This window comes from Cinclus cinclus, chromosome Z (assembly GCF_963662255.1).
Source record: "Cinclus cinclus chromosome Z, bCinCin1.1, whole genome shotgun sequence".
Classification (NCBI taxonomy): Eukaryota; Metazoa; Chordata; class Aves; order Passeriformes; family Cinclidae; genus Cinclus; species Cinclus cinclus.
Window position 1 is genome coordinate 31,323,100 of NC_085084.1, and position 23,859 is coordinate 31,346,958.

Genomic DNA, 23,859 nt, shown 5'->3' on the forward strand with positions numbered 1-23,859 from the left:
TGGGACTGGTGCTCTTCAGTATCTTAATAAATGGCATGGACAGTGAGATTCAGGGCAACATCAGCAAATCTGCAGATGGCACAAAGCTGAGCAATGCAGCTAAAACAAAAGAAGGAAGGGATGCCATCCAGGGGAACCTGGACAAACCGGAGACATGGGCCCATGACCATCTTATGAAGGTCAGTGAGCGCAAGTGCAAGGAGCTGCACCTGAGTTGGGGCAATTCCAAACGTGAGGACAGACTGGGAGAAGTCATTGAGACCAGCCCTGAGGAGAAGGACTTGGGGGTTCTCATGGATGACAAGTTGGATACAAGGCAACAGTGTGCACTTGGAGACCAGAAAGGCAATTTTATCCTGGGCTGTATCAAAAGAAATGTGGCCAACAGCCTGAAGGAGGGTTATCTGGTTATCCTCCTCTACTCTGCTTTTGTGAGACCCTACCTGGAGTACTGCATCAAGCTTTTCAGCATAAGACAGACACAGATCTGATGGAGTGAGTCCAAAAGAGGTCCACAAAAATGATCAGAGGGTTATAGCAGCTCTCCTGTGAAGACAGGCTGAGACAGTCTGGATGGTTGAGCATGGAGAAGAGAAAGTTCAATGGAGAGCTTTTTGTGGTCTTTCAGTACTTTCAGGGGGCTTATGAAAAAAAAGGGAGTTTTTACATGGCCAGGTGGTGCAAAAAGGGGTAATGAATTTGAACTTTAAGAGGGTGGGTTTAGATTAGATATTAGGAAGAAATTCTTCAATGAGAGGGTGGTGACACCCTGGCACAGGTTGCTCAGAGAAGTTGTGGATGCTCCATCCCTGGACTAAGGCCAGGTTGAAGGGGAATTGAGCAATTCACTCTTCTGGAAGGCGTCCCTGGTCACAGTGGGGGGGGACTGGAATGAGATATTTAGGATGAGAGGACACTACCTTAAGCTAAGTCGGGAAATTTAGGTTGGACATGAGAAAAAATTTCTTCAAAGCTCAGGAAAGTGGCGAAGGTATTTAAGGAAAGACTAGATGCGGCACTTAGGGCAAGGTCTAGCCGACAAGATGGCTCTAGGACACAGATTGGACTCGATGGCCTCAGAGGTCTTTTCCAACCTGATTGATTCTGCGATTCTGTGATCTTCAAGGCCCCTTCCAACCCAAACCGTTCTACGACTCAGCGATTCTACGACACGGGTACCACGGGAGGTGGTCAGCGGCAGGGGCTGAGCGGGAAAGCAACTCATCGCTCCCGGCCGCCGGGACGGGAGGCATTTCCGGTGCCGCCCGGCGAAAGAAAACGACCAAAACAATAGCGACGAAACCGGCGGGTGTCCCGCGGGGGCTGCGGGCCGGGGGCGGCTGGACAGCTCCGCGGAGCGCCTGCTGCCGGGGGCGCGCCCGCCCCGCCCCGCCCCGCCCGCTCGCCCGCTCGCCCGCCCGCTCGCCATTTTGCACCGGGCGCCACCGCGGACGCTGCACGGTCCGCGTCCCGGCCGCCCGGCGCAGCAGGAGGAGGAGGAGGAGGAGGCGGCGGAGGGGGCGGCGGCGGCAAGGCGGCGGTGCGGGGATGGAGAGCGATCGTCTGGAGAGCCCGGTGAGCGCGGGGGGAACCGGCGGGGCGCGGTCCGCCGGGGCGGGGTGCGTCGTCCCTCTTCTGCGGGGGGCTGTAGGGTGTATGCCTGCCTGCCTGTCTGTCTGTCTGTCTGTCTGTCTGTCAGTGCCCCCCGGCGTGCGCCGACAGGTTCGTCCCTGTCGCGCTGTCAGCGCAGCCGGGACGGCGGGCAGGGCTCGCGGGGAGCTCCGACGGGCGCGGTGCGCGGAGGGGAAGCGCTCCCGGAGGGCGCCGGGCGGAGCGGGAGCTGCGCTGCCAGGGGCGGCCGAGGGGGTCACGGAATTGCTGAAGTGCCGCACCGATCCACAGGCGGCTCTTTGTGCAGCAGATAAAAGACGTAAATAAACGTATAAATAAATAAATAAATAAATAATGTTCTCGACTCTAAACTATTACCCTAATGAAGTCAAGACAGTTTCAGCCCTTAAACGTGAATTACATGGAAAAGCCTGTTGTTTAACCAGTCTGACAATTTATTTTTTTTTTTCCCTCCTCCCTCTTCATAAGCCAGCCAGCAAGCTAAACATATGGACTCCTATTGTTAAGAAGTATGGTTGCATTCGTTTCACTAGGTCCTTGAGTGGAATTAAGACTACTCCCCTTCTTCCCTCCCCTGCAATGCAGACATGACCTAAAGATGAACTGAGTTTGCCTAGTGGCAGTGCTCATTTCAGTTGAAATGTATGCTGTCAGTGCTTTAATAAATGTTAATTGAGATTTCTTTTAGCCAGAGAAATGACTCAAACCAGATAAAACTATGTGCATTTATTCTGCAGAGGTGGGGTTTGGTGACATAGGGCAGTGCCTTAAGTCTTGGTGGCTCGTGTTTTGCTGCACTTACACTTCTTTCTCCCTCTTTCTATCATGAAGGTTGCCATTAAGGGTATTGAAAGAGAGCTTATCTGCCCAGCATGCAAGGAATTGTTTACCCATCCACTGATCCTTCCCTGCCAGCACAATGTCTGTCACAAATGTGTGAAAGAAATACTTTTTGCATTTGAAGACTCCTTTGCTGATGGAGGCTCTGAATCCTCTAATCAGAGTAGCCCTCGAATTAGAATCTCTGCTTCCAGCATGGACAGAATTGACAGGATTAATAGATCAGGTATGTATCAGAATTTGTACATGTTTTCCTGATTTCATTATTAGACTGGTTTGAGCTGAATGGTGTCTGCATTGGTAAAATGTCTTCCTGGTACTCCTGATGCGGTTATAGAGATGACTTAGGGATAGTGCTACTCTTGTTCATTTTGTGTCAAGAACAATGGGAATATTTTTAAGGACAATGCACTCTTTTTCATCTGTAATAGATTCGTCTTTGTGGCATTCTATAAATCTTTATAACCATCGTGTTTGTTTATTTCTGTATTTCAGTTACATGGAGATGCAATAGCATCACGGAGATGTACATTTTGGCAATTTCATTGCCTGCCAGTGGTTTGCCCTGGTTTCAACCAGCCCCAATGCAGTAGTTCTGACTTCCTTCTGAGCCTGTGTAGACTTTGTAAGCTAGTTTTGTCCTGCTCACTTCATAATGTGTGCAGTAAATAATTTTCCATTGGTTATCATTATTGCACGATTGCGGATTTGAAGGCAGATGACTGTAAGCAGACAGCCCTAACATCCTCTTTGATCATGGTCTGCTTGAAGATTTAAGGAGTTCTTAGCTTTAGGACTCCTTGTGCTCTTAGTGGTATTGTGCTAGAGAGATTCTTGCACTTTTTGTAATCCATGGATGAGCTGGTTGGCTTTTATACAGATGCATTGAAAGTGCTTTGTGCATGCTTTACTTCTTGAAAAATACCTCATCTTTGCTTTCATGCTTTCTTCTGACATAATTATCCACTTTAGAACCACACTCCCCTGTGCTCTGGAAGAGTTACCAAGACAAACTCTAAAGCTCCATCTTACATTTCATGTTACTAAAGTTCATCCTTCCCAGTTTTCACAGATCAAAAGTGCACCAACTTCTTTTAAGCAACTACTTAGTACTGTCTAGCACTGTATTGTTAGTAGTGGTACTCTTTCAAATCAGTTTGTTAAGCAAAAAGCCATTACTTCTTGCCACTCTCCCCTTGCCACCACCACCCTGCCCTGAGATACATGTACACAGGTTGTTGCAGGAGTTGTAATCTTTAAATCCACTGTGGTCTGACCATCTCAGTAAACTAAGGTGAATGTATCTCCTCATCTGACCTGATAACAGAGAGGTGATTGCTTGCCTAAAGACCTGTTTGATGAGTAGCAAGGGAAGGTTGAGATTTGGAAATAATGAGCTTCCCCCCTCTTACCTCAAAGAGTGTTGGGCAGATGCACATCACAGGAAAATTATCATCTCAGACAGTTCAGATTTGCAGAATTAAAAGTGCATGGAAATGGAAGCATTCAAGAATAAATTTTAAAGATCAGATTATACTGTCTTTGCTTCTCATGTTACAGGCATTAGATCCATTGCTATATCGAGTGTGAGGTTTGCTCTCAGACCAGTCTGGTACAAGCAATGGTTGCCAGCTTGCACTTTACATTCACATAGTTGTTGTCTTGCATCTGGAGTACTCATACTGTGCATTGCCTTGCTAAATTAGCTTTGTGATCTGTAGGAGAATTTGCAAGAAAACACCTCCATAAGAGAGAAAATGTAAGGAGAAGATCCAAAGTTGGGTCTCACATGCATAACAAAAACCCACTAGAACTTCTGGGAGGCTTGTGCAGGGCATGTCAGTGTCAAGAACTTAGTGTCACATTTCAAAATGCATATGACACCTTCTTCCCACTATATGTTTTTTTTTTTCCCACTTAAAGAATCCCTGATGTCTCTATAAGGAATATAATCTATTTAAAATGGGTTGGAATTGAAATTCTTTGTATGCCAGAAGGAGCTGGTCTGTATTTGGCCGTGTTCTGTATTTGCTGTGCACACACAGCTTGCATTTACATGTACAGTTTATATTAATGTAAAAAAAGAAAAACAGAATTCATTGAAATGGAGTGTATGTGCTGCTTAAAATCCAGAGTGTTGGTTTGAAAATACTCATCTGTTTATATTGTATTGAAAACAATTTTTAATTAACAAAGTCTTGCTGTATGTAACATGAAAATGAAGGCTATTTCTTATTGCTGTTCCATTATCTCTAATGTTACTGTAATTACAGTGTTGGTGTAATTAAGGGATGTAATGTGATTATGTTGACACTCATGTGAATGTTTGAAATATCTCCCTCTGTGCCCCTCCCCCCAATGCCTTCTTTCTCCCTTTTCCTGTTCTGCTTAAGTCTTACTGCTGTTTGATATGCTAGGAAATTAAATATTATTGCCTTTCAATCCTGCAGGAGTTTAACAGCCACAAGAGAGAAAAGAGTTGATACTTTTCATTTGAACCATTGTAAACCAATGGTATATCTCATTTTTTGATGTCTAAACAGCTCTCTGTTCATTGTTTGCAGCCTCACAGAGGAGGTCTTTTGGGTGCAGAGGTAGAAATGCTTCACTTCTTGTGTTGGCTAGAGATAGTCTAGTATTTAGATCTCGAGTTAAATATTGTTGGTTAGCATATAGCTTTTTGTCAGTGGTCAAGTCCACAAAAAGGCTTTTGCAGTGAGCAAAGGTACAGCAAAGAAGTTCTACAAGGAAAGCTTTTCATTCTGTGCAAGACTGATTTAAAGGTCAACTGGACTGGAATTCTGTTAATGGTTGGATTATATTTTTTTCCTTGTGTGTGCATGACTGAATATATATTGGTGGGTACAAAAATGCACACAGAACCCCAGCAATCACCACACCAGCTCCTCCATCCCCTGCTTTGTAATCTTCTGGAGCTAGATACCCAAATTTCAATGAAACTGCTGTCTTACTGGTAATGAAGTGTGATTATTGGATAGGCCTTCCTTACATTTACAGGTCGTGCTTGGCCATCGCTTCTAAGTGGAATGTAGTATTGTTTTTTTATTGTATCTAAGCCTGCTTAATTTGATGAAGAACAGATTGAACAGATTGAAATTTACACCTACTACCATGTAGGTAGTTCTGAATCTCACAGTTTATCACAGCACATGAATGTGTGAAGAAAACTAAACATTTTACACTTACAGACTTGTAATAGTTTGGTGTGTCTAATGACACAATCGGATTGAAGGATAGCCAGTCTTTTAATTATATCTCATTTCCAAAATTGAGGTCGTCTGAGCAGCTCAGCCACTGTGTGGAGTTTTTTAATACTGATGACTTTTTTTTTTTTTAATGTACTGGTTGGTCAGAAATGGGAAAAAGAGTCCCCAAATTCCTTGTTGCCACAGTGTGGGCAGACACATGAGCAATCCATAAGAATATGGTGTCCTTCAAGAAAGATGTGAACAGAGCTAAATACAAATCTGAGTTTCAAACTCAGTGGAGGACAAAGCAGCTGATCAGAAGAGGAAGTTTAAATTGCCTCAGATGAAGTTTGAAAGTGTCGTAAAACAGCCATGCCATGTGGTACCGTCAGACCTCTTGGAAAGCTGTCCAAACCTGCTCTTTTTGGAGAAAGCTCTTTGGATTTGTGAAAAACTGAAGTATCTGAAAGTAACATTTTAGCTCTGCTGGCTACTCTTATGAGGCCTCTCCCTTCTTCTCTCTCCGCTTTGCCTCCCTCCTCCCCTCTCACATCCCTCCCGACTTCTCCCCCCCCCCACTCCCTTCTTCCTCTTTACCCCTTTCCCTTGCTATCCCCATCTGCTTTTTCCTCTTCACTTTTTCCTTCCCCCTCAAAGTCCATCCAAAATATTAACTGAGTTATGGGGTGGCAGTATACATTTCTATTTTTAAAAACTCCCAACCTTTCAAGAGAATCCAGTTGACTTTTAAATCTTTTTATTTTTTTAAACTGTCACACATTTAATGTCTGTGTCTTCTACAACCATAGAATTCTGGTAATACTGTTTACTTGAAAAACACAACTTTAAGATGTCTTATCCCTTTGCAAACCATTCACTGCAGCTTGGGCTTTTAAATATTTTATGTGTGCGTACCTCTCCTTGGGAAGATGATGTTTAAACATTGTCTTTAAAGGACATAACTTAAGATTGCTCTTTGAGTCTTTGCAATCTGTATGGTAATACTTGTGAGTCTGAGCATGTATGTTGTGATTTTTTTTTTTTTGTAACTGATTGAGCAACTTAGTCCAAGTGGAGCAATCAGTTTACAAATCACAGTGGAAAATTTTATGTGATGATTTCTAATATTTCACAAAATATATGTTGTATACTTACTTGTTGTAAGCTGAATTGGCAAAGTGTAAAAGAGAATGTGGGCAGGAACTAAGTTTCTCTGAGCTGCACATCTAAATATGTCTGTGAAATCCAAGGGGTTTGTTGCTCTTTTTTTTTTTTTTTTTTTTTTTTTTGTGTGTGTGTGTGTGTGCTTTTTGTTTGTTTCTTGTTTTTAGTAACCAGAACTTAGTTTCAGCAAATTTGACACAATACAGATAGGAAAGACAGTGTCCAAAGTAATTTATTATTTCATCAGTGCTTTCTTTTTAAATATAAGTGTAGAAATCCTTTCAGCAGAAAGCAAATGGTGGTGTTAATATTTTAACATTCACTAGGCAAAAAGAGAATGTATTTCCTTATTTTTGAGTATTGAAGTGACAGAACACGCCAAGAAGCTTAGCAAAGAGATTTCCAGGATTTAAAACGGGAAAGAACCCCCATCCTAGATTCTCACAGTGCTGTCAAGGAAAAGGGATGAGACATCTGAAGGTGTGCAGGACTTCCTTGATAGTGGATTGCTTTCCGTAAACAATGTCACCAGTCTTTGCAGAGCATGGCTTATGATGACAATCTCATTTTGGTCCACCACAGGCAGAATGAAAGGCCTCCATTGGGATGGATATGAATTTCAGATTGTACTTTTAAACTTGACCACTGCACCATATTTTTTCCCTTGTTATCTTGCTTTGTCATTGTTTGCTCTCTGCTCTAGCATTCTACTTGTAGGCAGTCCTGATATGTGCCGTATTGTATGATTATTTTCTTAGTTGCAGCAAATGTATGTATTCTAGATTACTTTTTTAGCTGTTGTCTGCATGGCACTGCATGTGAAGTCATCCTTTTGTCTAGGACACTGTAGAAGTCTGTGTAGAAGATACCTCTGTGTACCTGTGTGCACTGCTAGCTTGCAGCATACACTGGAAATACAGTTTGTGTTTCACTGTTGTTGCTGTGCCTTGCATGCGTGTGTTGCTGTGTATGCCAAGTTATAGGTACTGCAGGATGTGCAGTAATTAATTCACTTCAAGTAAGTACTAAAAAAATGTGAAATTGGACAAAAATCTGTGCTTCCTAAAGCAGAGAGTTGCATACCTTGTGTCACCCATCTTGTTCTGTAAATGCAGCCTAGTTGTTCTGCTCAGAATTTACAGAAAGGCATGAGACCAAGCCGGGTGGGAGACTGTCAGTGCATGCACACTTATCCATGCTCTGATTGTGACTTCTTAGCTGACAGTCATGCATAACTACCATGGGTCAAATTTCAAAGATATTTAAAGGAACTAATTCCTTACAGGAGTGTTGGTTTGGTGTTTTATTTGAAGAGACTGGAAAGGGCATGATAGGAATGGAGGTTTTGGATTGTTAGGTGAAGGAACAACAGGAGAGCAGCCCAAAGCAAGTGTATTTTGGGTAGTTTAACAGGACACTTCAGGAAGAAATAAGGCATTACCATCTTTGGTGGGAAAATACTGGTTAAATCCAGAGAAGAACAAATGTCCCTTTCTGAAGAGGCGCCAATTTCAAAACTAAGAATTCAGCTTAAAGTCATACCTTCATTTACAAATTTGTTAATGTCCTGGTTTCAGTTGGAATAGAGTTAATTATATACTGGAGTATATATTGGAAGGATAACAATAATAAAAAAATGAGTAATACAAGATAGAGAGAGGACTAAATCCAAGAGAAACAAATGATGCACAATACAGTTGTGCACACCCAGTGCCCACCCTATCATACCTGACTGCCCCTAGTTTATGTCCTGGACATGACATTCTGTGGTATGGAATTTCCCTATGGCCATTTGGGTCAGCTGTCCTGGCTGTTCTCCTCCTGGCTTTTCATGCACCTGCTCTCTGGTGTAATAACCTCACACTGAATCCAAACCACAGCACTGTACCAGCTACTAAGAAAATTATCTCTAACCCAGATGAAATCAGGACAGTTAGTTATACCAATATGCAGCACTCTCAAAGAAATCTTAAAGCAATGCTCCAGCATTACAGAAGATGGGTTTTTTTGTTTGTAAGGAGAAGCTGAGAAGATGCAAGTTAAGCCAAAGAGTGGTTTAGCCTGTGTTTGAAATACATAAAGGATTATTTCTGGTAGCTGCAGCCTGTGGGTTCATGAGTGAGACAGGATGCACTCCTGGTTTGATAACCTCAGGAACATTACCTTGTGAATAACCTCTGAGTATGTGTGAGCCATCTCCTTAACAGATTCGAAAGGCTTCTTAAGTTAGTGGCTTTTCTTGAGCATGTGATTTTATTTTGGAGAGAGGGGAAAATTTGTGTAGGAGTGCAGCTTCTCTCCAGTTCCCCCTTTAGAATTAATAAAGGTAGACGTATGCTGTTTAACACATCCCTGTGGAGATGTGTGGCTCCTCATTTCAGGGTAGAGTAACCTCTCAGATATAACTACCTCAGATTCCCTTTGGTGTGCAGGGCTTATTTAGAACCCCTCTTTTATTGAGACCTTTCGGGAGAGGCTAAATCAGCCTCAGCATGTTTTGACTAAATGGTTTGGCTGAGATGTCATACTGTTCCCTTGTTTTCCTGGTTTTTTTTATAGTATCTCTTGGGATGAGTAAAGTAAGTTTGTACTCAGCCAAAGCAAACTTCAGGGAGCTCAAAGTTGGCTATGTATTTCTGTTGCTCTGGGAGTAAGCGTCTTACACTTCAATACCTTAGGAAGCTGTTGCTCTCTATATGGGTAACCAGTTAGTCTAAATAAACACTTAGCTTCCAGAAGATTTTGTGTTTATTGTTTCAGAAGGTTGCAGTTTGAGTGCATCCAAAACTAGATAAAGGAGATAATATTGCAAAAGCTAAATTTATCTTTAAATAAAATTAAGTTTTAGAGTAGTAGTTTGTAATGTCCCTTGGAGTCAGACATTACACTACCAGTCAGGGCAATTGTATTCTCTTTGGCTTGGCAGACTGCATAAGAATTGCTGTTGTACTGGTTTGGATGATGTGCTACAGTCTGGAATTGGTTCGTTAATTCCTGTGCTTCTTTTAAAATCGAAACCAGTTGGGTTTATGCTCATCCTAAATCAGGTTTTGTTGTCTACACAGGCAGAAAACGCAATTCACTGACTCCTAGATCGACTCTGTTTCCTTGTCCGAGTTGCCAGCGGGATATTGATCTCGGAGAGCGTGGCATCAATGGCTTATTTCGCAACTTCACTTTGGAAACCATTGTGGAAAGATACAGACAGGCAGCCAGGGCAGCCATTGCTATTATGTGTGATTTCTGCAAACCTCCACCTCAGGAGTCCACGAAGAGCTGCATGGACTGCAGTGCAAGCTATTGCAATGAATGTTTCAAAATACACCATCCTTGGGGAACTGTGAAAGCCCAGCATGAATATGTAGGACCAACCACCAACTTCAGACCCAAGGTAAGTATACTGTACCCTACAGAATTGAGGTTGCAGCAATCTCATGTAGCTGCAGAGCTGTGCAATGATGGCTGCTTTTTAGGACCACTTACTTTATTGACTACTAGTGTTATTTATTGAGTGAGCCATAAGCTTTTGCTCCTTGCTGATGGTCAAGTGGTTGTTATTGAAGGGGGGCGTTAATAAAATACTCAAAGGGTCCTGTAAAAATAAGGATTTTTACTTTGTGGAAGGGATTGTGTTACTTGTGACTTGAGTTGTTCTTTCTTTCTTTTTTTTTTTTTTTAAGCCCTAATGATCACAGATCACAGAATATTCTAAGTTGGAAGGGACTCACAAGGATCATCAAGTCCAGCTTTTAAGTGAAAAGTTAATACAAGTGGTGAATCCTCACCCCTGTTGTTACTGGCACCTTGCTCTTGAACATCTAGAATGGGACTGCTTAGGGAGGATGCCTGTGTAGGGTAAACTTAAAAACTCTGACACACCTGGCCTCTTCCATGCTCCCTTTAGGCACATCCCCTTTGGATGCTTTGTGTTTGAACTTGATCCATCACCAATCTTTTCTTCTCTCCTTCCTTGCATCTAACAAGAGCAGAAGGTGGAGTCAAGGTCTCCACTATTATTGCACCATTATTTTTTTATCTATAGGAGAAGAGATAAAAACATTATGGCAAAATTTCTAGTTTGTATACTGGTGCTGCTGTTGCTGCATTCAGACAAAACAGTGATAACAAAATGCCACTAACTTTGTGTCTCGTGCTGAGCATGGTGCAGCACGTGGCAGTGTCTCTTTGAATTTGTTATATCACAGATGTTGCAGGTCACAGATGCTGTCTTGCTCACCAGGGTCCACAGTAATGGCCTTTATGTCCCAGCACATTCTGTGTGCCTGTGCCGCCTTGCGGGAAGTCCGACAGATGCCAGAAATGCTGATGGTCAAGGAGTCCTGATTAATTATGATTAAGTCAATTTCATTAATGTGCAATGCGTAAGAAGCTCTTGACTGCTGGTGTACCTTCCTTCTGAGTCTGGAAAAAATTGACCCTCTAAAGTTAGCAAGCTGACAGATAGTGAACATCCAGAAGTCAGCTTGTTGGTGTTTTCCTTGAGTCTAAAACATTAATGCCAGTTAAAAGTGAACACATGCTTCATGTGCTTTCAAATGTTCTGTCACACACATTGTGTGAAATGTCCCTCTATTGGATAAATGAGAAGGTTGAAAGTTTGCATACTGTCGTCTAGCCCTTGCTTTAAAATGCTATGCAGCTTCTTAAAAACTTCTCTCCTATGGCATCTAAGCCCTCACAGCTGCAGCATTGCTATTTGAAATACCAAACGCATCTTGTGATCCCTGTGCACTCCTGAAAGTGCCCTATGATGTTATACTACATGCAGACTGAATTCAGGATTAAAAGTCTGCAAGAGCTGAATTCTCTTGAAGCAGAGCAAAATGGGGTAAAGTGCTGTAGATTATTCTGTTGCTGATGTATTGAGTATATGTACACATGTGGGACTTAGAATTGTGTCTAATTTTATGTGAAGATAGAAGAGGGGAAAAAAGGAGAAAAGCATAGTGCAGTCAACTTCAGATACACCTGCTTTTTTGAAAAACTTCACAATAGTGATGAGCTGATCTGTACTGTGTGCTTACAGAAACTTTTTTGAGGACTGTTTGAGCTTAATATAAAGAAAGAAAGGTGCCTTTTCCATTGCACTGCATTTTTAGGACCTGAGCTGAAAGCATGAGATATTAATTGATTTCCTAAACAATGTTCTCAGTCACCACTTTAATTTACAACCAGGCTGGAGAGCACTTTGTAGCGTGTGTGGTGGGGATGGGAGAAGCACATAATGGGTTGATTGTTCTTGAGTTTTGAGAGAAGACTGCTGACCTCTGCTGTCTCTCGCCTGCAGGCTGTAATTCTTGCTTATATGAGGAGATGAATAAAAATACGGATTTTCTGTGAGGTGTGGCTATCCACTGCTGCGGAAAAATTACTTTCACAGAATAACTGAGTGGCTGTAGTTTTTTGGAGATGTTTGCCTGCACAGCTGGTTTTCTTGGCAGCTTCCTTTCCCCCTTTTTTTATTTTCTTCCAAATCTACTAGTCAATCCAAATGTGATTGCTAATTGCAAATTTGGTTTAATGATAGTCTTAAAGTGCTGGTGAGACTGGTGTCTTTTGGCTTTTCACCATAGCATGAAGTAACATTTGAGACTTGAAAGCTGGTTTCAGGTTTTTGCTCACTGTGTCCATATTTGTGCTGCTCACAATTTTCTATTTTTATACCCTTTTCTGACTTTTCTTGTGTGAGGGCATATTGAAACTCAAAAGCTTCCTCAAAAGCTCCTCTTTGGTAACTTCTATGGAACAGATGACCCAAATGTTGTCTTTCAGCGCTCTAAAGTGAGGCAAAGCAAGCATTGTTTGTTTTTTTCAAACTAACGTGCGTGCACGCACACACACACACACACACACACACATGCTATATATGGTTTAATCTGTTGCCTGAGCTTGGACTTGAGCAGTGCTTTTTAAAACTCTCTGAGCTTTTACTTCAGTAAATTCAGTTTTTGAAAGATGATTTTTACCAAATACCAGCGTTCTTGCAATGCTGCTTTGCGCTAATCCTGGACACAGAACTCAGTGTGAACAGCTTGCAACTGGAGTCAGAAAGAAAGATTGAAACACTGGAGTCTTTTGTCTTTCAAATAACTGTAGCTGCTGGTGGTGGCTACACTTTGTTGCTCCAAGAGCTATGGCTATGTGGCTTATCAAAATCTAGCTTAGGTTTACATTGCTACAATGTTACGTCAGCTCTTGCTTTATGAACTGTTGTTCATAGCTGTTGAAGGAGATGCTGGCATGAGAATGGTTAAGTTTAAGACACGCTGGGTGTGTTATATATTGCATTTACAGCCCTGAGCAGGAGTGTAGGGTGCTGGAGGCATTGCAAACAACATGGACAGGGTTTAGCAAAAGATTGATTGCTGTATGTAAGCTACACAGACACTGCTAGAGGTTTACTAACTGTAAACCTTGTGAAACCGAGTGCTTGTCTGCTGGCTTTCAGTGACGAAATAAAAGGTAGAAGATAAACAGACTATAAAAAATTCACTGGTGAAATCATATGCTGCTTTGGGTTGATTGGATGTTTTGATTTTTTTGTTGAGAGCCTCAATTTTTGGGAAGTATACCTGTGTTGTCTCTGCTCCTTTCTTTTTCTTCCCTCACAGATTTTGATGTGTCCAGAACATGAAATGGAGAGAGTAAACATGTACTGTGAAATCTGCAGAAGACCTGTTTGTCATCTTTGCAAACTGGGTGGAAGTCATGCAAACCATAGAGTAACAACCATGAACACTGCCTACAAAACACTTAAGGTACAAGAAAATAGCATTGGACCTGGCCTTAAGAAGGGAAATAGTACTTCTGATGTGAGGGCAGACTCCCTCTGGATAGAAGCCAGGATGTGTGTTTAGGAGACCCTGAACTAGTCTTGAGGCCTGTTGTTGTGCAACATTGGTTAATGTATATCTTAATGTGATGCAGGACACATTTTAGAAACTAAACTGTGCTTGCTATGGTGCTTGAAACATAACCCCTGATAAGTGCTTTCATGTTATTTCAGCTAATTGTACAGCAGTACAGACAATGCAGAAGGTTTAAGTGGTTAATCAACTTTACAATCAACTTTTTTTAATGTAAGTGTTCAGGTAGCTTGTGGTAGAGGATACTTGAGAAGCACTTCTGAAAAATTTGCATCTGAAGTATCTGTTGATATCTTTGTATGTATCTCTGAATGTTTCTGAAGCTGCATAGCTGTTAATTTCCTAAGCAAAGCACAACAGAGAAGACTTGCAAACATCAATTTATTATTAAAGACGTCACCTACTTCCTCTTCTTCCTTTTCTTCCTCTGTTGCTCTCAGGAGGAAAAAAAAAGACCAGATTAGTCTGCCTTGTACTCTTTGGCCTCCTCACCAGTTTGCATGGCTTTTACTGTACAAATACTAAGTCTTGCAGCTAAGGAAGTACAGGGATGCTCCTAACTCTGTGATTTGAACTATTCATTTTCTACAAACTCTTACTACAAATGAGTTAATAGTTATCAATTCCTTTCTGTAAGTTTAATGTCCTGAAGCCTCTTTTTCCTGATCTAAGAGAGGGTGATTCTTCGGTGATTGGGTGCCAGCTGACACTGTTACCTCTGATCTTTAGAGCCTGTGCCACCAATCCCACTCACAGTTGCTTTGCAGTCACTGCAGGTCACCAATCAGTTCTCCACAGAACTGCTGCTCATAGCTGGTGTCACACTGTTGTCCTTGTGGCTGGATAAACTGAGCACTTGCTGGATGACCTGCCTGTGCTAGCTGTCACTTTGTGAGAGATGCCCTATTCTTGCTGTTCTACTTCAACAGGAGAAGCTTTCGAAAGATATTGAGTACCTCATCAGTAAGGAGAGCCAGGTGAAAGCTCACATCACACAGCTGGATCTGATGCTGAAAGAAACAGAGGTAAGAGTGGCTTGCAGGTTGTCTGGGGTTGGCCTTTGTGTAGACACAGGAAGGATTCAAAACCGTTTTCAGTGAAGTGTTTCAAATGTTGGGTTTTTCAGTTAAGTAGCGAAACAATTTTTGAGCAGTTTATGGTAGTACTGAATCACATATGGTTAGACCTAGTCTTGCCAGTATGGGAAGTAGACAGAGGAAGTTCATTTTTGGGTGCTGCTGTAAATTTAAATGAACTAAAGCTTACTTGATACCTTAGACAAAGTGGGTTAAATATAGGGTTAAACTATTTATGCTGCCTGTTTACCTTGAGAAAATCAGAATTGAGGGCAAAATCTCCCTGCAGAAGAGCCACATACAAACTGTAGAACACAAAGGCAGAAATTATAGAGGCTCCTGGTACTGGTGTATCTTGATTACAGATTGCTTCTGTGTTTTGCAGTTTCTTTTATTCAGGGCAGTAGTCAGAGGTGGCACTGTGGTTCAGAGGGTGTATGTGGACCCTCAGTTCAGGGTGACTGGGGAAGGTGGAAGGGAATCTAGCTCTTGGGATGGCTTGAAGACTTCAGAGACTGATATGTTTTTACTGATATACTTTTTCATGAGCTGTCTAGACTAATGTAATGCATTAACTCAAGGTGTAATCAGAGGAATACTTTCCTGCTCTTCATTCTCTGTTAAAGACAGCAAATGCTTACTAGCTTGGATGGTGTGCTGATCTCATTTTTGGTGCTGAATAGCATAACAGAGCTCATTAGTCTTGTCTGTCAAATAGATGACTAGATTACTATGATGTCTTGAACAAGCTTAAGTATGTTTCTGTACAGAGCCACAGTGATAGGGAATCTGTCTGAAATGTCTTTTGTTTGCTCCTAGTGCAACAGTGAAAGAGCTAAACAAGAAGCATCTCAGAGTTTTGAGAAATTGTACCATGTCCTGGAAGAGAAGAAATCTGCAGCTCTTAGGGCAATTGAAACTTCTAAGACTATAAGGCTGGAAAAATTGCAAACACAAGTGGAAGAATACCAAGGGCTCCTGGAAAATAATGGCCTTGTAGGATATGCTCAAGAAGTACTTAAAGAAACTGATCCCTCCTGTTTTGTTCAAACAGCAAAACAACTTCATATCAGGTATCTTAAATATCTTCTTTGAGGTGCAGGTGTGTTCCAGGATATTTGTGCAGTTGTGTTCTTGGTGATCCTGGTCACGTTCAGTTGGAAATCCTGCATTAGAGTGTGCGTTAGGAAACAACAATCAGGAGAGGAGTGCTCTTGTCCTGCCACAGTGCCTAGCCCTGTTCAGTGGGACCACAGTGGAAGGGTAGTCTATCTCCCTGACAAATTTCTTGTCTCAGAGATTTTATCAGGTATTTGCAAGTTAATCTAACAGATCTCCTCTGGCTTTAAGGTTTTTGATCTTTGTGTTCTCTACTAGCACCTCACATCCGTTTTGTTCTTTGAACATAATGCTCTAAATTGTTTAAATGCTTGGCCAACTCGATGACTACCTGTTAATTATCTTTACACTGCTGTACAAAAGGCCTTTAAATTTTGCATTTGAGATTCTTTCTAGAGAGACAAGAATTTCTGGGAGACATCACGAAGACATCATGAAAGCAAAAACTTTTTTAAAGCAAAACCTAGTATTTTTACTGTAAGGTATGTCCAGGTTTAATTGCCTTTTTTCTCTTGTGCTATATCACTTCTGTATCTTCAGAATCCAAAAAGCTACTGAGTCTCTGAAGAGCTTTAGGCCAGCAGCTGAAACTACTTTTGAAAACTTTGTGGTGGACACTGCCAAGCAAGAAGATATCCTTGGTGACTTGTCCTTCCATTCCAATGGTAAATTCTAAGAGAATCAGATTTTTCTCAAGTTTTTGCTTTAAAGACTTCTCTGGAGAGAAGCAAAACTAGTACAGGGCAGCAGTTGCAGAACTCAGTGTCGTGACTTGCATCATTCCTTCTGTCTCCATGATTCAGAAAGCATTACCTGGCAGCAGTGTTAGTTTCAGCTTTCATAAAGAAGCTAAAATGACATTGCTTTCAGAGCCAGTTTGCTCTGTCTTCCAAAATATTGTAGTTTCATCACACTCACTCTTTCTAAAAGCTTTTTATTACATGACAGAAAGTAATAGTTTTTAAAGCTGCCAGTAAAAAAAAAAAGGCTCAAGCCATTCAAAGTAAAAACAAAAAATAGGGGATTTATTGAAGTGTATGAACAGAGAACCATCCTCATCTACTCCTTTTAACTGAGAGAGTCAGATTCCCCCCTTTAACAGTACTATAGCTCAACAGAGGGGTTATGTCTTGGTTTAAGACAGTGTTAAGAGGTGGATGCTTTAAAATTAATTTCTTCCCAATACAGTTTTAACCAATCCCTTTTCAGCAATAAGTAAAAATGACAGAGTAGATACTCAAATATGAGTAGATAGAAGTGAAAAATTAACAGTTTACTAAAGAAATGAAGTAGCAATGGGCCAGAAATAATAGTAATAGTCCCTAGTTGCAAAGTGTCTGAAATGTCAGAGGGGCACAGATAGATGTGGAATACAATAACATTTTGGGTTACCCAGGGCTGATTGTATGTTTAAATCCAAAACAACCTGTATCTAAATTTCTGACTTTTTTTTTTCTCATGGGTTCCAGGTCTAGAAATACCAGAAATCAATGAAGAGCAGTGCAGAATGTACAACAAAGCTCTGATCAGCTGGGAATGCCCTGAGAAGACAGATTCAGCTGATATCTATGTTCTTGAGTATCATAAGCTTGATAAAGAAGAGGAGAGTGTGACATGGCAGAAGACTGAAGTTTGTGGCAAGAGCAAAGTATTATCTGATCTTGATGATGACAGCAGCTATGCCTTTAGAGTTCAAGGATACAAAGGGTCCATCTGTAGCCCTTGGAGCCGAGAAGTTATTATGCGTACTCCTCCAGCTCCAGGTATGGGGTTTTCTTACGTCCATCAATGTTAAGGGCTGAAAGTAGTTTCCAGTAGCTCCCAGATGTCTCCTACACTGTTACCAGTTTCATAAGTGTTTAGAAGCACTGTTATTGGCTAAGTAGGTAAAATACAGAGACTCTTAGCTTGCATGACATCCCTGGTAGCCTTTAAAAGTGACAAATTCTAATGCCAGTATGACTTAGTTTATAAGCACAGAAATCCAAATACATAACTAAGAAGATTTTTTTTTTTTTTGTACTGTTTTCCAGTTTTCAGTTTTCTTTTTGATGACAAATGTGGGTACAACAATGAGCATCTCCAGCTGAACCCAAGAAGAACCTCTGTGGAAAGTAGGGCTGGATTTCCTCTGCTTCTGGGATCTGAGCGCTTGCAGGTTGGATGCTACACTACCCTGGATTACATTATTGGTGACACTGGCATTGCCAAAGGGAAGCACTTCTGGGCTTTTAGTGTGGAAGCCTATTCATACCTGGTGAAAGTGGGAGTTGTTCCTAGCAACAAGATACAGAAATTGTTCCACAATACCCATGATGTGACCAGTCCAAGGTAAATTGCATACTCTTGCTTTAATGCATATTTTACATAAGGAGATGGCTTTTTAAAAATGTAAATTAAGAGCAAGTCTGGTCTCAGTTGGTACACAAGGTGAACCTAACCAGTGAAACATTTGAAGGATATGGTGAAAGCAGGTTGTTCTGTTCATCCCTTACTATAAACGGAAAGATGTCTTGATTATCCAGAGTCCTATTTTCTTTCTTTTTGGGAAAGAAGTCAGGTTCCTCTAGATGCCAAGGAATGTCAGTTAAAGCGAGAAGGTTAAAAATAAGTGTAAGTTTTAAGATTGAGGTAATACTTTTTATCAATTAAGACTCTGCCTTATTTCCCTTACCATACAAGGCTTGGCAGCCTTTCAGAGGTACACTGTTCACTGTACATATTTGTATATTTTTGCAGTAGCTGTGGATTCCAAGTCACTGGTTTACCCCCGTCTACATGCTTGCATCCTGTATCGGAATGCTACTGAGCACAAGCCAAAGTACTGTGGACAAATCAGTAAAAAGATTTCCATCTCACAATCACAGTTGTAGCAAGCCAGAATGTGTGTAGGAACTGCAGGCAGGGAGGCTCTCTCCTGGGGACTCTTTTTCAGAAATTTTAACAAATATTTGGCTTCCTCCTGTATAACATGTGGAAAATGTGTCAGCACAATCTTGAGCTGCTTAAAGCCAGATGGAGCCATTTGCAAAGTGAGAAATCATATCTAAATTTCCTGATTTCTTTTTCCTTCTCCACTTAGGTATCTGCAAAATTTTAGCTGATGCAGAAACAACTGCCCCCACAAGCATCCCAAAACTGAAATCCTAAGTAGGGAATATCTATAATGAATAACAAGTGCTTCTCCATGTATCTTTATCTGGGGACAGAGGTGGAGGGAAAAACATGTAGAGTGACAAAGAATGTCTGCAGACTCTTCAGTAACTATCTGGGAGACTGTTTAGGGAAGTCTTCAGACAGAGCACTTTAAAAAAAGCCCCCAGACTTAAACCACTAAAACAATATGTTTTGTGAATTTTACAGATACTGTAACATAGTGTCATCATAGAAAACTCATAGGACATGTTCTTGTCTGTAAGGATTAGTCATATTTGCTAAGTTACTTCTCAAGTTAACTAATTTACTGTACTTTTTGGTTCATTAATGATTGCCAAGCATAAATACATTTAGATGCATCCACTCCTTAGTAAAGCCTTCTGTGATCTTGACCTTACTGAAGTTCAGGTGTTATTACTTGTTTGAAGTAACCCAAGTGAGTCTTCTCCACCTACTAAATGCATCTTCCTTCCTGGCTTAAGTATGTAAGTACATATCATTGGTGTAAGCAAAGCCTAGTGGGATGAGTGCTATGTCTGGAGTGCCCTGTTGGTTACAGGCTCTTCAGAGGGACAGGCAGGACAGATGGGAGGGGTGGCACTGTCTGTTACATAACATCTGGAATGTATGGAGCCTGCAGTTGGCAATGCTGCACTTGAGGACCTCTGGGTAAGGATTAAGGGACAAACAAACTGGATGTCATTGTGGGAATCTACTACAGGCCATATAGCCAAGATGAGGACACTGGTGAATTATTCCTTAAAGAACTAAGGAATATCTCTACATCTACCACCCTTGTCTTTCTAGGGCACTTCAGCTAATTAACATCAGCCAGATGTTAACTGGGAGCACCACATAGGTGATACAAACAGGTCCAGAAGAGTCCTAAAACACAGGGATGATAACTTCTTGGTATGGGTACTAAGGGACCCAGCTGAGAAAGGTGCCCTCCTTGATTTTTTCCTTGTCAACAGAGATGATCTTGTGGGCAAAGCAGAGATGAGTGGCTGTCTTGGCCACAGCAACCACAAAATGGTCAAGCTTAAAATCTCTGTTGCCAGGAGGAAAAGTGCCAGCAAAACTTCAACTCTGGACGTGAGGAGAACAAACTTCAGGCTGCTCAGTCAGTAAAGTCCCCTGGGAGACCACTGTTGAAGATTCTGGGGTCCATCAGTGCTGGTCACTTTTTAAGCATCACCTCCTAAGGTGGAGGCAATTCCAGGAGCAGGCAATTCCAAAATGTCATAAGTCAAGCAGTCAAGACAGAAGTCTGGCTTGGGTGACCAGAGATCTAGAGCTAAGGCAAAAAAAAAAAAAAAATATGACTAATAGAAGCAAGGTTGGGCAATGTGGGAGAAATAAAGTGATGCTACTTGATATTTGAGGGAGAAAATTCATGTGGCCAAAGCCCAACCAAAGCTGAAGCTGGCAGAACTGTGGGGAACAATAAAAAGAGGTTTTTAAAAATACATTAATAGCAAAACAAAGTCAAAAATACCATTGGCCTGCTACAGGAGGAGGATGGCCACCTCACTAAGAGGGACAAAAACAAGATAGGTATGTTTAATGCTTTGTTAACCTTGGTTTTCAACACCAGTGGTGGGCTTTGGGAGGTCCCAAAACTTGAGGACCACAACTGTGAGAATGATAAATTCCTAGCCAACCCCGAATTTGTGCAGTATTTACTGTTCCTCCCCAAACCCTGTAAGTCTGTGGGGCTTGATGGGATTCATGGTAGTGAGCTGGCTGATGTCGTTGTGAGACTTCTCTGATGTTTCAATGGTCTTCAGAGGTGCCAATCAATTGGAAGCTGGCAAATGTCCCAGTTTACAAGACTGGCAGGAAAGATGACCCTGGTAACTACAGGCCTGTCAGTCTCACTTCAGTGACTGGTAAATTTATGGAGATTAATCCGGGAATTACTGAACAACACCTGAAAGACAAAGCAGTCATCAGGGGAAAGTCCTGCTTGAAAAACTTACCTTTCCTTTCGTGACAAAGGTAACTCACTGAGCTGACCAAGAGAAGCCAGTTGGTGTTATCTCTTTTGATTTCAGTAAAGCTTTTTATGCTGTCTCTCCCAGGATCCTTCTGGACAAACTTCAGCACATAGCTGGATAAACACATTGTGTGATGGGTGAGCAACTGGCTCATGTTTTGGGCACAAAGGGTTTCAGTGAATGGGGTGACACCAGATTGGTGACCTGTCACTGGTGGGGTTCCACAGGGCTCCATCCTCAGCCCTGTGCTCTTCACAAATGGCTTGAACACAGGACTGGCCAAATTCAGAGATGGTACAAAACTGGGAGGACCAGTTGACTTCCTCCAGGGCAGAGGTGCCCTGCAGGGAGACCTTGACAAATGAGAGGACTGGGCAGGCACCAACAATATAAAATTCAACAAGGGAAAGTGTTGGATTCTGCTCCTGAGATGGGGCAACCCTGGATTTACAGACAGAACAGGAAAATTAATGAGATGCTGGAAAGCAGAAATGAGGGCAGGGAAGGGACCTGGGGGTCCTGGTTGAATGACCCCAGCAGTTCCCTGGCAGCCAGGAGGGTCACCCCTGTCCTGGGGTGCATCAGGCACAGCATCACAGATGGGCAAGGGAGGGGATTGTCCTGATCTGCTCTGATCTGGGACAGCCTCAGCTCCAGTGCTGGGGGCAGGTCTGGGTGCCACAACACAAAAAAGACATTGAGCTGTTAGAGAGTGTCCAGAGGAGGGCCATGAGGATGGTGAAGGGTTTGGAGGGGAAGCCTCCAAAGTGTGAAGGAGTGAGGGGTTACTTGTCTTGCACAACCTGGGGAAGAGGAGGGGCAGACACTGATCTCTTCTCTTGGGTGACCATTGGAAGGACCCAAGGGAATGACATAAAATTGTGTCATGGGAGACAGAGGCTGGATATTAGGAAAAGGTTCTTCACCCAGAGGGTGGTTGGACACTGGAGCAGACTCCCGAGGGCAGTGGTCACAGCACCAAGCCTGCCAGAGCTTAAGAGGCATTTGGACAATGCTCTCAGGCACACATTGTATCTCTTGGAGTTGTCCTGTGCGAGGCCAGGATTTGGACTTTGATTTTTTTGTGGTTTCCTTCAAATTCAGGATGTTCTGTGAGTCTCTAATTTTTTTTTACCACACAGTTTTTTTGTTTGGGTGATCATGTGGTGTTGTCTGTCTTACAAAAATGTTTTTTCCAGCTCACATCACTGATCCCACTTCAGCATTTGACAAAAGCACGTTTTTTTTTTCTGTTCCAGGTATGAGCAAGACAGTGGTCATGACAGTGGGAGTGAAGATGCCTTCTTTGACTCATCTCAGCCTTGTACACTGGTCACTTTAGGCATGAAGAAGTTCTTTATCCCTGCTACACCTGCTGCTCCCAAGGATCCAGCAAGCAGAATCCTTCCCCTGCCATCGTGCTTGGGCATTTGCCTTGACTGTGACAGAGGCAGGGTGGGGTTTTATGATGCAGGCCGTATGAAGTGCCTGTATGAATGTGAGGTGGATTGCTCTGGATTAATGTACCCAGCGTTTGCTTTGATGGGTGGTGCAGCAGTGCATCTTGAGGAAGCTGTCACAGCCAAGTACAGGGAGTACCACGATGATATCTAGTGCAGTAATCTCTTCCCATTGCTGTTCTGAGACAGAAAATGAAAGCAGAAGAATTCTACCTTAGCTTTTAGTCCTGATAAATTATATCCTACCTGTGTGTTGCTCACAAGGCTCTGGCCTGTGATTTTCTAAAAATAAATGGTCCAGGCACTTCCTGTACCAGAGGAATTCTCCTGCCTTTCTCATGATCTGTGCAATGCTGTTCTCGACAGACTTCTTTTCCTGGGGGAAGCAGGGAAGAAGTCTGAATAGCAACCAAAATTTACTTTTCAGGACTAGCAACCAAAACTTACTCTTCGGGGTAGAAATCTGCCTTTTATTTAACGTAAATCCTTACATAGCCGGTTTTGTATTTAATGAAGTCAAAGCTGACAATGTGTGATTGTCACTTTCCTTTTAAGAAATCTGCCTGAATGCCTCTGTGGGGTCAAATGCTTTCCAGTTAACCCCTGAGCACCAGTTGGGCCTTTCAGCACAAAATAGCATATAAAAAATATAATTTAAAAGAGGAAGAAGTTAGAAATGGTGTTGAATGTTTAAGTTATACTTGGAATGATGAAGATAAACTTGAATCTGATTGCATGTTCTATACCCTTAATGTGATTGTAAGTTAAAACTCAAGTTCTGACACTTAGTGTCATATAGTTGATGGAATAATGGTAAGTTTCTTTACTCTTCCAGGCTTTTCCTATAAGCTATCTAAAAGAAAGTGCAATTGTACCTTAAATGTCAGAATTTGGAGTCAAAAGTCAGAAATGTTTGCATGTATGAATAATAGTACCTGGTATTTAGGCAAAAGCAAATGAATTGCTGACATGAGTAATCATATGTGAATTTTTTAAAAAAATCAGGTATTTCTCTTAATACTCGCTTTTATAGGTTAATTTTTTTATCTAGTAGCAGCTTGGATTTTTCTTAGTAAGAAAGTTAAAAATGCACTGGTTACATTTTGAGACTTCATTTCTGCCTTAAAGGAGGTCTCCCTTCAAGTTTCAGTTCCTCTAATGTTAAAAACTGTGTCACATAGCAGTTTTTCACAGAATCATAGAACCATGGGAACAGCTTGAGTTGGAAGGGATCTTTAAAGACCATTTAGGTCCAAGCCACTTCATTATGGTCAGGGACATCTTCCACTAGACCAGATTGCTTGAAGATGCATCCA

General features: G+C 41.9%; 1 protein-coding gene across 3 annotated transcripts in view; it reads left to right on the forward strand.

Annotated features, from left to right (window-relative positions):
* The window catches only part of TRIM36 (tripartite motif containing 36), a 30,588-nt gene extending 7,359 nt beyond the window's left edge, over positions 1-23,229 (forward strand). The window contains exons 1-11 of one of the 3 annotated variants that reach the window (XM_062512752.1): positions 1,549-1,575; positions 2,464-2,698; positions 5,037-5,066; positions 9,911-10,236; positions 13,478-13,624; positions 14,662-14,757; positions 15,628-15,881; positions 16,468-16,592; positions 17,397-17,690; positions 17,961-18,258; positions 22,343-23,229. In XM_062512752.1, coding sequence (XP_062368736.1) covers positions 1,549-1,575; positions 2,464-2,698; positions 5,037-5,066; positions 9,911-10,236; positions 13,478-13,624; positions 14,662-14,757; positions 15,628-15,881; positions 16,468-16,592; positions 17,397-17,690; positions 17,961-18,258; positions 22,343-22,697 — 2,187 coding nt within the window. In that variant the 3' untranslated portion in view covers positions 22,698-23,229. Of the gene's footprint in view, positions 1-1,548; positions 1,576-2,463; positions 2,699-5,036; positions 5,067-9,910; positions 10,237-13,477; positions 13,625-14,661; positions 14,758-15,627; positions 15,882-16,467; positions 16,593-17,396; positions 17,691-17,960; positions 18,259-22,342 lie in introns of those variants that run through there. The other 2 variants (XM_062512750.1, XM_062512751.1) reach the window with 2 other exon arrangements.
* The last annotated feature ends 630 nt before the right edge of the window (positions 23,230-23,859 follow it).